This window comes from Hemitrygon akajei, chromosome 9 (genome assembly GCF_048418815.1).
Source record: "Hemitrygon akajei chromosome 9, sHemAka1.3, whole genome shotgun sequence".
NCBI classification, from domain to species: domain Eukaryota; kingdom Metazoa; phylum Chordata; class Chondrichthyes; order Myliobatiformes; family Dasyatidae; genus Hemitrygon; species Hemitrygon akajei.
In genome coordinates, this window is record NC_133132.1 from 109,362,165 (window position 1) to 109,377,884 (window position 15,720).

General features: G+C 45.6%; 1 protein-coding gene across 1 annotated transcript in view; it reads right to left on the bottom strand.

Annotated features, from left to right (window-relative positions):
• Positions 1-1,847: 1,847 nt before the first annotated feature.
• LOC140733439 (glutathione S-transferase alpha-4-like) overlaps positions 1,848-15,720 on the bottom strand; it is a 34,533-nt gene continuing 20,660 nt past the window's right edge. The window contains exons 6-7 of the mRNA XM_073056765.1: positions 10,199-10,327; positions 1,848-2,190 (exon numbers count right to left, since the gene is read on the bottom strand). Of these exons, the coding sequence (XP_072912866.1) occupies positions 2,068-2,190; positions 10,199-10,327 (252 nt within the window). The 3' untranslated portion in view covers positions 1,848-2,067. The remainder of the gene's footprint in view (positions 2,191-10,198; positions 10,328-15,720) is intronic.

The following is a 15,720-nucleotide window of genomic DNA, read 5'->3' on the forward strand; positions in this document are numbered from 1 at the left end:
GAACGCTGACTTCAAATTATGACTCACTCCCGAAAAGACTTGCCGGGCGTGAGGCATAATTTACAAGCAGGTGATTAAGCGATGAGCAGATATACTGAATAAAGTGGCCACTGATTGTAGAGTGAGATGTGTTGTTCGTGTTAATGCCCAACACAATCTGAGGATGTGTTGGGGACAGCCTGTTAAGTGTCGTCATGTTCCCAGCACCAATGTAGCAGGACCACAGCTTACTAATCCTAAATGATACATCTTTGTAATGTGAGAAGAAACTGGAGGGCCTAGAAGGAACCCAGGTGATCATGGGGAGAACTGTTCCTGTTGCCCCATTAGAGTTTCTTAAATGCCCCTAATCTATTTGCCTGTATCACCAACCCTAGCAGTGTGATCCATGCACCTACCACTTTCTGGGTAAAAGACCTACCTCAGACATCTCCCCTCTACTTCCCTCCAGTCACTTTAAAATTTGTCCCCTCTTATCGTTCTCATCATTGTCAATGGTCTCGCTCATCTGTTTAACAATCTCGCTGACTCCCTACCATTAGGAAGGAGCTTTAGGACAAGCACTGAGAGAATGGTAAACAGCTTCTTTCCCCGGGCGATAAGACTACAGAGCTCCTGTCTCATCACATATGAAGTGCCAGTGGCATTGTACTGTTTACTTTTTAACTTATGTCGTAAATGCACCTTATCATTTGTGGTAATATTACTTTGTGTTGTGTGAGTTGTATGTACTGTGTTGTGCAGTTTGGTCCAGATGAATGCTGTTTCATTTGGCGATATACATGTACACAGTTGAATGACAATAAACTTGAACTTGATTAGCCATTTCAGCCACAGGGAAAAGTCTCTGGCTATCCATTCTATATATGCCTCTTATCATCTTTTACACCTCTATTTAGTTGCCTCTCATCATCCTTCAAGAAAAGCCCTAGTTTGCTTGACCTTTCCTCATATGACCTGGTCTCTAATCCAGGCAGCATCCTGGTAATCTCTTCTGCCTCCTCTCCAAAGCTTCACATCCTTCTTCTTCTTCCATTTTTGGCAGTTTAGACGCATCTAGGTGTATTACTCCTCCGCAGGATGTACAATTAGTTCGAGTTTCACTAGTCGCATGTAGAATCAGAATAATAAACTTTTCAATCAGATGGTGGTTCTCAGATTTAACAGAAAAACAAAATACATTTAAGTCAGACAGCCTCTTGAACAATATGCTTCCCTCAATTTTATATCGATTACAATTCAGTAAAACATGCTGAACTGTCTCTGGACTACCAGAGTCACATAATCCAGTAGGATGTCTTACTATTATCTTTAAGTAATAGTTTAGCCCATAATGCCACACCCTAAGTCTTAACATCCTTTCTATAATGTTCTAAATGTGGTCTAACCAGGGTTTTATCAAGTTGCGACATTACCTTGTGGCTCAAACTCTATCCACCAACTAATGAAGGCCAACGCACCATGCACTTTCTAAACAATGCCATCAGCTGCCATGCATATTGTTCGTACAGATCAAATCATTAAGCAGTTCAAACCGCAGCGTATTTTTCAGGGGAAGTTGGGAGGTAGAGGAGGTGCACTGTATTCAAGACCAGGATAACTTGTTCTGATGTCACAAAATGATGCCAAACAAGAGAATGACAATCAAACTTTTTCTGTATTATTATTATTATTATTGTTATAATACTTTCATCAGATATTAACTAATGTTCAGATGAGTGAAAGTGCTTATTAGATTTCAATTGGATGAGTTTATAGTGATTTCACCTGGGTTTCACATAGATTATTATGAATCACATTTGATATATTTTCAATGATCTCACAGGAGTGAAACTGCACAATATCTGTCAACTTTTCTTAATATTTATTGCTTACTTTCTTTTTCTTATTTCCACAGTTTGTTGTTTTTTGAACACTACCCGTTTGTCCGTATTAGTTATGTGTATTTTCAGTGATTCTATTGTGTTTCTTTGTATGCATTGTGAATGCCTGGAAGAAAATGTATAAAATGTATACATTTATGTACTCTGATAATCAATTTACTTTGAACTTCTACAACTTTGCTTTTCAGAATTGGAGAACTTCTTTTGCAATTTTAACGTAATGATCATCTGGTGGCGGCTTCTTGGGACTTCCTGGCTGCAAGAACTTCTGAATTCTCGGCAACTTGCTGATCTTCTCCTTGAATTTCTGGAATTATTGGAACACATACATTAGTCACCTCAAATGACTTGCCAACCTACCTGGAGAAACAATGTGATGTATTACTGGAATCATCGCAACATATTGCTGGAACATATCAGGTACAGATTTCATTTTGCTATTCTTCTGTGTGGGGAAGTTGCCTGAGTGACACCATGAGCTGCCTAAGGCCTGTTGATTTATGGGGCACGACAGGCTGCAGATGCTGGGATCTGGAGCAATACACAAACTGCTGGTGGAACTCAGCAGCTCAGGCAACATCTGTGGAGGGAAATGGACAATTGATGATTGGGAAGATAGTCATTATAATGAGATGAGGGTCATTATAAAGAGATGAGGGTGAGGGGTATGGCAAGAACTGGCAGGTGGATCCAGGTAAGAAGGGGTGATAGGCAGATGGAGGAGGGGAGGGTGGGAATAGTGACAGAGACTGAGAGGTGAAGGGTGGTGGTGTGTTAGGGTAGTAATTAGCAGATGGAGAAGAGGAGAGGGGGAATAGTGACAGAAGCTGGGAGGTGATAGGTGGATCCAGGTTAGGGGAGTGACAGGCAGATTGAGGAGGGGAGGGTGGGAATAGTGATAGAGATTGGGAGGTTTGAATTGAATTGAATTGAGTTTCAGTTTTATTGTCATTTAGAAACTACAACTGCAATGCGGTTGAAAAATGAGACAACGTTCCTCCAGAATGATATCACAAAAGCACACGACAAAACAGACTACACCAGAAAATCCACCTAACGTTTGGCAATCCCCAAATCCTGAGTCCGGAGAGGCTGCTATGTATTAATATCACGCTACCATCTTAGCGCGTTCCCCAGAAAGGAGCTTCAAACCCACCAGACAAAACAAGACTACCCAGACACACCAAGTCAAGAGACCCACTCTACCACCCAACAAACCAAAAACTAAAGGTACAAGATCTACACAAAACCACATAGTTACAACAGTGCAAACAATAGCATAATTGATAAAAAAAGAAAAAGACTATAAGTTCGAAAGAAACCATCACGCAGTTTCCACAAGTCCTCAGGGTCCTGACAGACTTGTCGTCCCACGCATGCGGCAGAAGGGAATATCCTCGCTATGGACTTGCACGGCACCGCCGGACTCAGCCTCGCAGAAGCAGCACACAGTGAAAGCACCCCAACTGCAGTGAACTCCGAGTCTGCCGAACCTCCGAACCTCCGACCATCCCCTCCGGCACAGCCTCTCTGAGCACCATCCTCTGCCGAGTGCACAACGCCCCCGCCACCGGCCACTGGCAATGCAACCCCGAGGACTGGGGGCCTGTTCTTCTCAGCAGAAACCCGGACCTCACAGCAGCAGCAGCAACGAAGAAGGCCTTCCTGGAGATGTTCCTCCGTGCTCACACATCTGTTTTCCATCAGATTAGGATTGTGCACGGCACCCCACTTGACAAATAACAGATATCAACTCTGGAGAGGCTGTTGCAAACTGTGTCGCGCCGCCATCTTGAAGGGGGAGGTGATGTGTGAATCCAGGTTAGGGGAGTAATTAGCAGATGGAGGAGTTAAGAGTGGGAATAGTGACAGAGGCTGGAAGGTGATGGAGGAGTGAAGAGTGGGAATAGTGACAGAGGCTGGAGGGTGATGGAGGAGTGAAGAGTGGGAATAGTGACAGAGGCTGGAAGGTGATGGAGGAGTGAAGAGTGGGAATAGTGAGAGGCTGGAAGGTGATAGAGGAGTGAAGAGTGGGAATAGTGACAGAGGCTGGAAGGTGATGGAGGAGTGAAGAGTGGGAATAGTGACAGAGGCTGGAAGGTGATGGAGGAGTGAAGAGTGGGAATAGTGACAGAGGCTGGAAGGTGATGGAGGAGTGAAGAGTGGGAATAGTGACAGAGGCTGGAAGGTGATGGAGGAGTGAAGAGTGGGAATAGTGAGAGGCTGGAAGGTGATGGAGGAGTGAAGAGTGGGAATAGTGACAGAGGCTGGAAGGTGATGGAGGAGTGAAGAGTGGGAATAGTGACAGAGGCTGGAAGGTGATGGAGGAGTGAAGAGTCGGAATAGTGACAGAGGCTGGAAGGTGATGGAGGAGGGGAGGGTGGAAATATTGGTGGAAGCTGGCAGGTTATAGGTGGACATGAAAGTGCTGAAGATGGTGGGATCTGATAGGGGAGCAAGATGAAACCTGGAACCAGATAAAAGATCTGGGGAGAGGACCCAGTGGGAAGAGTGTGGGGGGGAAGGGGGGAAAAGGAGGCTGGGGTGTGTGTAGGAGGAACTGGGTGGATCAGGTGGAGAGAGAAGGGTCAGAGGGGGAGCAGTTACTGGAAGCTGGAGAATTCAGTGCTCATACCGTTGGGTAGTAGGCTACCCTGGAGAAATATGAGGTGCTGGTCCTCTGGTCTATATTTGGCTTCACCCTAGTAGTGGAGGAGGCCAAGGACAGCCAGGTCAGAGCAGGAATGGGGAGAGGAATTAAACCAAGAGTTTCAGGTGGCCATGTCAGACGCCTTGTTTCTCCGGGTGAACTCATTGATTCCGAAGTCTCAGCCTACGAGAGGACAGATTTTACTCAGCAGTGCTCTGGAAGGGATGAAAGAGGTCAACATCCCCCATCTGTGGAGTGCGGCTGCTGACAGGCTTCACCCTGACATCAGCCTGAAGTTCCATGCCAAGGCAGAGCAGACCCAATGGGCTGAATGGCCTAATGCTGCTCCTATGACTTCTGGTCTTATGTTCTTCAGGAACAGCTACTTCCCTGAAAGTATCCAGTTCTTCACCAAACCATAACCCTACCTCAGCCATGGAACACTACAGACCACCTCTTGAACTACCGAAGATTTGTCCTAGGTTGTGTCTGTGTTTTTTGTATGTAACGGGGGGTTTCTTTTTCTTTGTTACTGTGTATGTAATCAAAATGGCATCTTTGTTTTGTTACAAGTAGGAATGCTGGCGCCTGTGTTAATAGTAGGAATGCTAGCGTCTTTGTTATGATAAGTGCTGGAAACTTGTTTGGGACTGTAAACTGATTGTTGGCGGGGATTTTGGGGAGTCGGCGCGATGGAGTGAGAGAGAGAGGACGGGATGCTGGAAGCTGGGCGACGGTCCCCGGCCCAAGGTTTTCGGTGATGAGAGAAGACGGAGACAGAGGAGTGTGGAGCGACTGGTCGACCACCATGGGGGTCCCAGGAGGCGGGTCGAGGAAGTCGGAGGGGATCGAATGGTGGCCAGAAGACTTCAGTAATTGAGCTCCAACGGTTGTGCACGAAGTGGTTTGGACTTTGATAAGTTTGGCACCTTTTCTTTTTTTCTCTTATTCATATATACTGTATCGTTAGTAATCGCTTAGTTATAGTAATCTTTATAAATTGTACTCATTTAATCGCATAAGGTGTACTGTCTGTTTTTTGGGTGAGGCGGGGACATCACACAGCATCCACTCCAGCTGATTACCCAGTTTGGCGGGGCTGAAGGCTGCTCCCCCTAGACTAGAACGAGTTTGAGCGATGCCTGAGGCGACCCAGGGGTTACATTGTGGGGGTGTTCGTCCGGGATTGATTTCTGTGGAAGCTGTGTGATCGCCCTCTTTAAATTATGTCTGCGGCGAAGAGCTGGTGTGCCTTTGTGGGTGTGCGATTGCCGGTTATCTCTGCATGTGTGTTGGGTGGGGTGGCTGCTGTTGGTAGCCCGGAGGTCGTTGTTCGAGTTCCGACTAGCACTGACGAAAAGGTGGTGGGGCCATGGGTTGTCCGTACTGTTTGGAGAGTGAGGAGTGACAGGTTGGGATGTTTCAGCTATGCTGGGCTCCGCCCGGTTGTTGGAATAATGTCCAGCCCTAAAGGGGCGGAGATGTGGGCGGAGCAGACCTCTCAGTTGTTGGGTGAGTGGCAGTGCTTGGCTGAGGGAAAGCGACAGGGATTGGTTGAAAGTTTGAGTAGGCGGGCTGGTAGCGTTGTTAGAACTGTCGGGCGCAATTATCTCGAAGTGACAGCTGCCAGTTCTGGGAAAGTGTGGGAAAATGCATGTGGTTCGACTGGAAGTCAAATGCCGCAGCTGGGGGGCTTATCATATCCGTGGCGGGAGATTGGTGGGAAGTTTTTAAGGTATCCCTTTTGGTTAGGAGGGCAGATAAATTGCTTGCGGAGCCAGGGGGATCTGTCAAGGGGATCAGTTGTTCCGTTGATCCGAGAGGTGTCGGGAAACTTAGAGGAGGCCCAGTGGGGGAACGGCTTGGGGTCTCTGGGGGAGCACGTTCCCAGCAATGTACCAAGGAACTCCCGCAAGGAACAGACCCTATTCCTGAAGGCTTAGAGGGACCACGCACTCAGGTGTTGTTACGGATGGATAGAGGTCAAGTTAAAGCCATCCTCGGCACCGGGGCACCAGTTAAGTTGCTGTACAGTTTGTTTTATAACCGTTTTTGGAAGCCTTTACCCTTGATGACATTGACGGCACTGGAGATTTGGGGTACCAGTGCCGGTGATTATAAAGACGACGGTTGTTGGTCAGTGAAAATGGAGTTCTTAGAGGCAAATGTGGAGGTGACTGAGGTTCGTGAATCGTTAATGCTGATGTGTCCGGACACTGTTGAGACGGGCAGCGTTTCGGTTATGGAGAGAACCAATATCCTGTTGGTGCGCTTGGGGGCCTGCCCGGAGGAGGCGGGTGAGAGCTGTTTGGAGGCATTATCGATGCACCCAGAGTTTCGAGCTGCTTGTGCGGACGTGTGTAGCAGCCTTGGGCCGATACCGAATTCAAACAAGAGCCGGTGGTGGTATGGCCTGGAGGAGTATCTGAGGGTGAGACCCTCTTAGTGGACGCTGCGAAATACCACCAGGGAGGGGAGTTGACTGCTGAAGACACCTCGGTGAGGCAGAGGTTGCGGCGACTGGCCCCTACAGCGTGGCAGACGTAGGCAGCGTGTGTGTGGATTATATTGGGCCATAGAGGCGATGGCCTATCTGAGTGGTGCGAAGAGGTTTAAGGTGCTGGATCTGAGGAGTGGATGTTGCCAGATCCTGATGAGTGAGGCCGACAAGGAGAAGACGGCGGTTACAAGTTCCCTAGGAGTCTTCTGGTCCGAAAAGATACCACAGGATATCTCCGGAGCCCTTGCAACCTTCCTGCAGGGCATGTGGAAGACCATGGGGGTGTGGAGGCGTTTGGAATTTTGACGTATGTGGATGATCTCCTGGTATTTGGATTTGCCTCAGGAGAATATGAAGTGAGGTCGTTGCAGGAGCGGCTGAGAACTACAGAGTTAAAGTGTTTTCTGGACATGTGCCAGGGCTGGCGAAGGTCGCAGCTCGTGAGTGTCTGTCTCTACGGAATCAAGTTTGAAATGAAGACTGAGAGACCGGAGAGAGTGATCTGGAACCATTTGAAAGACTTACAAGTTGGAGAGAACGAAGAAAGTTGTTTGACTGAGGGCCACAGCAAACTGAGAGCCTGGAGAAGGGAGTTTGCGGAGGTGAAGAAATTGCGGACAAATCTCGGAAGGGGGAAGCAGTAGCTTGAAGGGAACCTGAAAATGACCATCGACAGTTCAAATGAAGTGCAAAACCTGAAGGTTGATCTGGAAGAAGTCATGAGGAGAAAAAAAGCTGGAGAGAAGTGCAGTGAATACTGAACTGGAGGGTGACCAATCTTTAACTGCTGCTTTTCAGGTCGGGGTGGAAGAAGCTGTTGGAGTAACTGCATTCCAGATTGAGATGGCCGGGATGCAGGAGTCAGAACTGCTGAGCCAGGGGCCAGAGAAGATGATAATCTCAATTGCAGGAGGCTGAAGAGACTGCAGGAGCAGTGCAGGTCACGTGTTTCCGTTTGGAGAAGATCAAACAGCAGCTACCGATCGAAGAAATGAGGAAGAATACGGATTCAAAGGTGATGTGCTGGATGTGTGGTACATGCTGCCTTTTGCTGACTTTCCCTCGATTGAGGAAGAGACCTTTGGCCCTTCTTCCACTGAGTCAGGTGTAGTGGGGAGGGTTAGCTGTGTGCAGTGTGGGGCATGAGTGAGAGGTTGAAAGAGGAGTTGGTAGTGGACCCAAGGTACCCCCCAGCTGTGTCCTAGCCTAAGGGTTTAGGTGAGGGGGGTACGGAGGTCTCAGAAGGGTTAGGGAACGCCCAGATAGTTGGCCTATATAGCGCCTAAGGAACAGGGCGTGAGGTTTACTGTGTGGGGAGGAGATTTCATTGCTTGTGCTTGGGTTACGGTGTGTTGGCAGGAAAGGTGATGAGTTATCTAATAGTCATGGGGACATGACTTTTATTTGGTGGGGGGAGAGTGTAATGGGGGGTTTCTTTTTTTTTGTTACTGTGTATGTAATCAAAATGGCGTCTTTGTTTTGTTAAAAGTAGGAATGCTGGCGCCTGTGTTAATAGTAGGAATGCTAGCGTCTTTGTTATGATAAGTGCTGGAAACTTGTTTGAGACTGTAAACTGATTGTTGGCGGGGATTTTGGGGAGTCGACGCGATGGAGTGAGAGAGAGAGGACGGGATGCTGGAAGCTGGGCGACGGTCCCCGGCCCAAGGTTTTCGGTGATGAGAGAAGACGGAGACAGAGGAGTGTGGAGCGTCTGGTCGACCACCGTGGGGGTCCCAGGAGGCGGGTCGAGGAAGTCGGAGGGGATCGAATGGTGGCCAGAAGACTTCAGTAATTGAGCTCCGACGGTTGTGCACGAAGTGGTTTGGACTTTGATAAGTTTGGCGCCTTTTCTTTTTTTCTCTTATTCATATATACTGTATCGTTAGTAATCGCTTAGTTATAGTAATCTTTATAAATTGTACTCATTTAATCGCATAAGGTGTACTGTCTGTTTTTTGGGCGAGGCGGGGACATCACACAGCATCCACTCCAGCTGATTACCCAGTTTGGCGGGGCTGAAGGCTGCTCCCCCTAGACAAGAACGAGTTTGAGCGATGCCTGAGGCGACCCAGGGGTTACGTGTGCTAATATCTGGTTTTGCAGACTTTTTATCACTGTCTTGTATACATAATTTACGTTCTCTGTGCTGATTGTACCATTGTGATTGTGATGCTGCTAGACCTCACTCAGTCACTTCATGAAGATGTAATTCTGGGATTTCTGCCCACACGACATGAAAGCCAACACAATGAACTGGGCATCAAAGGTTACAGAGAGAATGCAGTTGAGAGAGGTAATAAATCAGCCAAGATGGAATGGTGGAACAGACTCAATGGGCTGAATGTCCTAATTCTGGTCCTATGACTTATAGTCTAAATGGAGACACTAAGCATAAACTTTACAGCAGGTGAATCTAGAGCATAGAACTGCACAGCACAGCACAGGCCCTGTGTCCCACGATGTTGTGCCGACCTTTGAATCTACCTCAAGGTCAATTTAACACTTCCCTCACACAAAGCCTTCCATTTTTCTATTTTCCATGTATCTATCTAAGTGTTTCTTAAAGGCCTCTAATGCATTTGCCTCTGCATCACCCTAGTCATCCATTCCATGTGCCCGCCACTTTCTGCATAAAAAAACTAGCTCTGACAACTCCCCTATACTTTCCCATAATCACCTTTTTTCACATTTTTCACTTCTTCAGGAACAGTTTCCTGGTTATCAACATATTCTAAATGTATACAAAATTGTTAGTGGTATAGATAGGGCAAATGGAAGCAGGCTTTTTCCACTGAAGTTGATTGAGATTTTAACTAAAGGTCATGGGTTAAGAATGAGGGATGAAACGTTTAAAGGAAACCTGAGGAGGAACATTTTCACTGAGTGTGGTAAGAGTGTGAAATGAGCTGCCAGTAGATGTGGGTTTGATTTAAGAGAAATTTGGACAGAAACATGGATGAGAGGGGTATGGAGAGCTATGGTTCAGGTGCAAACAGATGCAACTAGACAGATTAACAATTTGGCACGGTCTAGATGAACTGTTCATATGCTGTAATGTTCTATAACTCTATGACTCGAACCGTTTTGAACCAACATGTCCCATCTGTTGTTTCGGCTCCCGTATCCCTTGTGCTCGGCCTTTCAGACTCAGACTGTGGACCCTACCTTCAGCTGTGGGAAATCAGTCAGAATGAGTGGTAATTTCTCCTCCAGCATCAGGATAACCTCCAGAACTTGCAGATCAGCAAGGGTAAGCTGATTCCCGACCATGTATCCTGTCTGTTGATTAATGCTCTGCCAGGAAAAATGAAAACTGTTAATGTTTTATATTAAGTTTAAAGCATTCAAATTCAAAGTAAGTTTATCATCAAAGTATATATATACGTAATCATATGTTTTTTTTGTGGGCATTCACAGTGAATACAAAGATACACAATAGAATCAATGAAAGACGGCACCCAACAGGATGGACCAACAACTGATATGCAAAAGACAACAAACTCCAAATACAAAAAGAATCAATAACAATAATAAATAAATAAATAAACAACCAAGTAATAAATATTGAGACCATGAGACGAATATTTCTTGAAAGTGAGTCCATAGTTTGTGAGATCAAATCAGTGATGGGGTGAGTGAAGTTATTCCCTCTTGATCAACAGCCTGATGGGTGAGGAGTAATAACTATTCCTGAACCTGGTGGGTTCTGAGGCTCCTCTGCTTCCTTCCTGATGGCAGCAGTGAGAAGACAGCATGGCCTGGATGATGCGAGTCCTTGATGGATGTGATATCGCTCTATGTAGATATGCTCAATGGTGGGAAGGGCTTTACCAGTGATGGACTGGGCTGTATCCACTACTTTTTGTAGGCTCTTCTATTCAATCATATTGGTATTTCCATACAAGGCCATCATGCAATTAGTCAATATATTCTCCACCGTATATTGATTAAAGCATATCAACCTTACAATCAACTCCAGATGTTAACCCTCCACAGATACTAACTGACTTACTGAGTTCTTCCAGCATTTTGTCTGTTGCTTACAATCATGAAGCTTATTCCAACAAACAGTTCACCCTCAAATCTACAACACACACAAAATGCTAGTAGAACACAGCAGGCCAGGCAGCATCTAAAGGGAGAAGTACTGTCGACGTTTCGGGCCGAGACCTTTCGTCGCGCTTCTCCCTATAGATGCTGCCTGGCCTGCTGTGTTCTACCAGCATTTTGTGTGTGTTGTTGTTTGAATTTCTAGCATCTGCAGATTTCCTCATGTTCACCCTCAAATCTAACACAGTTAGAGGTCAGACTAGGGTTTAGGGACAGGGGTGGGAAAGAGTTAGAGGTCAGGTCTCCACTATGTAGCGTTAATATGACTCAGACACCGCAGTATTAAACACTCACGTTTATTCACCAGACTTCCATTTTACAAAACCCGTGTTCTGACGTCATATGCACTCTGACCTACGAATACTCACATAATACATTACATCCCCTTTCTCAAGTTTTTTTTACAATACTGTGAATTACTAAAACAATGCCTCTAGGTATGACTTTCTAACATTACAACAGCCATGACATAAACTAATAAAAATCTTAACTTCTTATACTGTATTCTACATTGTATCTTACAATACTAACAGCAGTATATTCCATGTAGCGTTAATGTGACTCGGACACCACAGTATTAACCACACACGTTTATTCACCAGACTCCCATCTGTTCCATTCTGTGTAGCTCCTCCACTACTCGATCCCTGAGAGCTACTGGAACCTTCCTCGGAGCATGCTCGACTGGTGCAACAGTTGGATCAATCTGGATATGGTGTTTCCCTGGTAAACATCCTAGTGCAGAAAACAAGTCAGCAAAGTCTTTGAGAAAGTCATTTCCTTTCTCAACACCATAGATTCGCTTCACCAGGCCTAGCTCTATGCATGTTGCTCTGCCTAGTATTGCCGAAACATGCTGCTGCACAAACTCACACTCTATCTTGTGTTTCTGTCCTTTATACACACAGGTGAGTGTTTTCTTTCCCAATGATGCTGTCTTGTGGCCAAAATATCCAACAAGCTTGCAGGTGGATTTTCCAAGTTTTCCTCTGATGTCCAGTGAGTTGAATGTTTCTGCTGACATTACATTGCACTTCGCCCCAGTGTCAAGCTTAAATGTCACATTCCTCCTGTTTATTATCAGATCTTGAGTCCATTCATCTTCAACATCCATCTCTGCATTGTCAATATTCTTGATGCATACCTCCTGTTCCACTTCAATTGTTCCAATGAACATGTCACTGTTGCACTCACTCTGTTCCACAGCATGCATTTTCCTTGCTTGCTCCTGCGATTTGCACGTCTTTGCAAAGTGATTTTTCTTTCTGCATAATTTGCATGTCTTACCAAAGGCTGGACATTTTCTGTATCCAAGTTTATAACTACATCTGTTGCAGTTAACTTCCTTTTGATTATCCTGTGGAGCTGGCTTTGTCCTACTCTTGTCAGTTTTCACAGCTTTTATTTTGTATACTTCAGTCTCTTCATTAAGCATTTTAACCTGACTCGACGTGATCTCGCTAGCACGGCACATATCAATCGCTTTTTCCAATGTAAGCTCCGCCTCTCTCAACAGCCTGCCTCTCACATGATCATCTCGTATGCCGCATACAATCCTGTCGCGTATTACAGAATCATGCAGTTGTTGGAACTCACAGTTATTTGCTTTGTTCTTCAAATCTGTTACATAGGCGTCTATAGTCTCTGTCGGTCCTTGAGCCCTAGTAAAAAATATGTGTCGAATATACGGTAGGTTTTTTCTCGGCTCGCAGTAATCTTGAAACTTTTTCTTCAACATTTAAATTTTATCTCACTCACCCTCTTGGAAGACAAACGCAAACCTTTATTGCCTCTGCTCCAGCCACATGCAGAAACGTAGCACATTGCACTTTCTCCGTCTTGTCATCTGCGCCACTAACGGTGCGAAACAGCTCAAACTGCTGGAGCCAGACCTTCCAATTCTCAGCAATATTACCTCGTAGGCTTAAACTCGACGGTGGCTGTAACTGTGATATCTTTTTACGTGTCTTCTCTTCCTTTCCTTTTCGCTTTCTTCTGACACCATATAGCGTTAATGTGACTCAGACACCGCAGTATTAAACACACACGTTTATTCACCAGACTTCCATTTTACAAAAGCCCCGTGTTCTGACATCATACACACTCTGACCTACGAATACTCACATAAAACATTACACACTACACATTCGGAGGCCAAGGAAGTGGATGTGTGACAAAGAACATTAGTGGATATTGAGCTGTCCCAGGTTGGTGGATCCTGGTAACAGATCAAGGAAACATGAGACTGGTCAGTCTATGTCTGAAGTTCAAGCCTTGAGTTCAGGGTCCTTTATTCAGATAATCTGGTGGTGGATACCAAAGATCAACATAGAACATAGAATAGTACTGCACATTACAGACCCTTCAGCCCACAATGTTGTGCCGACCCTCAAACCCTGCCTCCCATATAACCCCCCACCTTAAATTCCTCCATATATCTGTTTAGTAGTCTCTTAAACTTCACTAGTGTTATCTGCCTCCACCACTGACTCAGGCAGTGCATTCCACGCACCAACCACTCTCTGAGTGAAAAACCTTCCTCTAATATCCCCCTTGAACTTCCCACCCCTTACCTTAAAGCCATGTCCTCTGTACTGAGCAGTGGTGCCCTGGGGAAGAGGCGCTGGTTGTCCACTCTGTCTATTCCTCTTAATATCTTGTACACCTCTATCATGTCTCTTTTCATCCTCCTTCTCTCCAAAGAGTAAAGCCCTAGCTCCCTTAATCTCTGATTATAATCCATATTCTCTAAACCAGGCAGCATCTGGGTATGTCTCCTCTGTACCCTTTCCAATGCTTCCACATCCTTCCTATAGTGAGGCAACCAGAACTGAAGACAGTACTCCAAGTGTGGCCTAACTAGAGTTTTATAGAGCTGCATCATTACATTGCATCTCTTAAACTCTATCCCTCGACTTATGAAAGCTAACACCCCATAAGCTTTCTTAACTACCCTATCTACCAGTGAGGCAACTTTCAGGGATCTGTGGACATGTATCCCCAGATCCCTCTGCTCCTCCACACTACCAAGTATCCTGCCATTTACCTTGTACTCTGCCTTGGAGTTTGTCCTTCCAAAGTGTTCCACCTCACACTTCTCTGGGTTGAACTCCATCTGCCACTTCTCAGCCCACTTCTGCATCCTATCAATGTCTCTCTGCAATCTTTGACAATCCTCTACACTATCTACAACACCACCAACCTTTGTGTCAAAGCCTGAAGATCGATCAGAATTCCGTGTTGTTCCACGTGCTATGTTAAAGCAACAAGAAACAAGCCAAAAATGTGAACAAATAGTAACACTTCCCGACAGAGCATACCATTGATTTACATTCAGTGGTCACTTTATGAGGTACACCTATTATTTAATGCAATGATGTCTGCAGTTTGGAGACTGGAAGCCCAGAGCCTTGTCCTAGAGTTGGAGGAGTGAGTGAGTGTGTGTGCGCGCGCGCGTGCGTATATGAAGGAGAAGAAAGTGGCGTGTTTTGCTGTTGCTTTGTTGCTTCTTGTGTTTTGTTGTGTTCTGTGTTGTCCTGTCAGGCACCAGAAAGATGATATAATGGCCACACTTGCGGGCTGCCCCCAGCACATCCTTAGGTGTTTTGGTTGTTAACACAAACAACACATTTCATTATATGTTTCAATGTACATATAATAAATCAATCTGAATCTGTACTGCAGCTCAGAATACCCTGCAGGCTTTGCTATTCTCCAAGGTAGAATGCGTCTTTATTCCAGGGTCACATGGAGCAGTGATAATGCCAGTAGTGGACTGCATTTCATAAAGGCGTTCCTGAAGGGAGAAATGGATTCTGGAGAAAAAGGTTGTCCAAAAGATAAATAAATAGTGCCAATAAATAGTGCCAGAGAGATAGTGTTCATGGGGTGGTTCACAGCCAAAGTCACTTAGATCACATTTTCCCCCCTTTCTGATGTTTGGTCTAAACAACAACTGAACCTCTTGACCATGTCTGTGTGCTTTTTTTGCATTGGGTTGAAGCCACATGATTTGCTGATTAGACACTTGCATTAAATAATAGGTGTACCTCATAAAGTGACCACTGAATGTAAATCAATGGTATGCTCTGTCGGGAAGTGTTACTATTTTGTTCACATTTTTGGCTTGTTTCTTGTTGCTTTAACATAGCACATGGAACAACACGGAAACCGACCCTTCGGACCTTGTTAATCTAAATCTCTTCTGCCTGCAGATGGTCCATATCCCTCCATCCCTGTACATTCATGAACCCATCTAAAGGCTTCTTAAATGTCACCATCATTTCGCTCTGCTGCATGCAAGATTAATTGCCTCTGGAATTCAGGTGTTGGGTCTGGTCGCTGAGTTTGCAGGTGGTGATAGGGAGGTGGAGTTGAATCTACATCGGGGCAACAGTGGACTCATGAGACCATGTTGTCTGCTGGAACTTGGGACATTAATGAAATCACAGTCATTGAGCAAGATGCTGGAGGAACTCAGTATGTCAGGCAGCATCTGTGGAGGAAACAGACCGTCGACATTTCCGGTCAACACCCTTCATCAGGACTTAAAGATGAAGGGGAGATAGTCTGTGTAA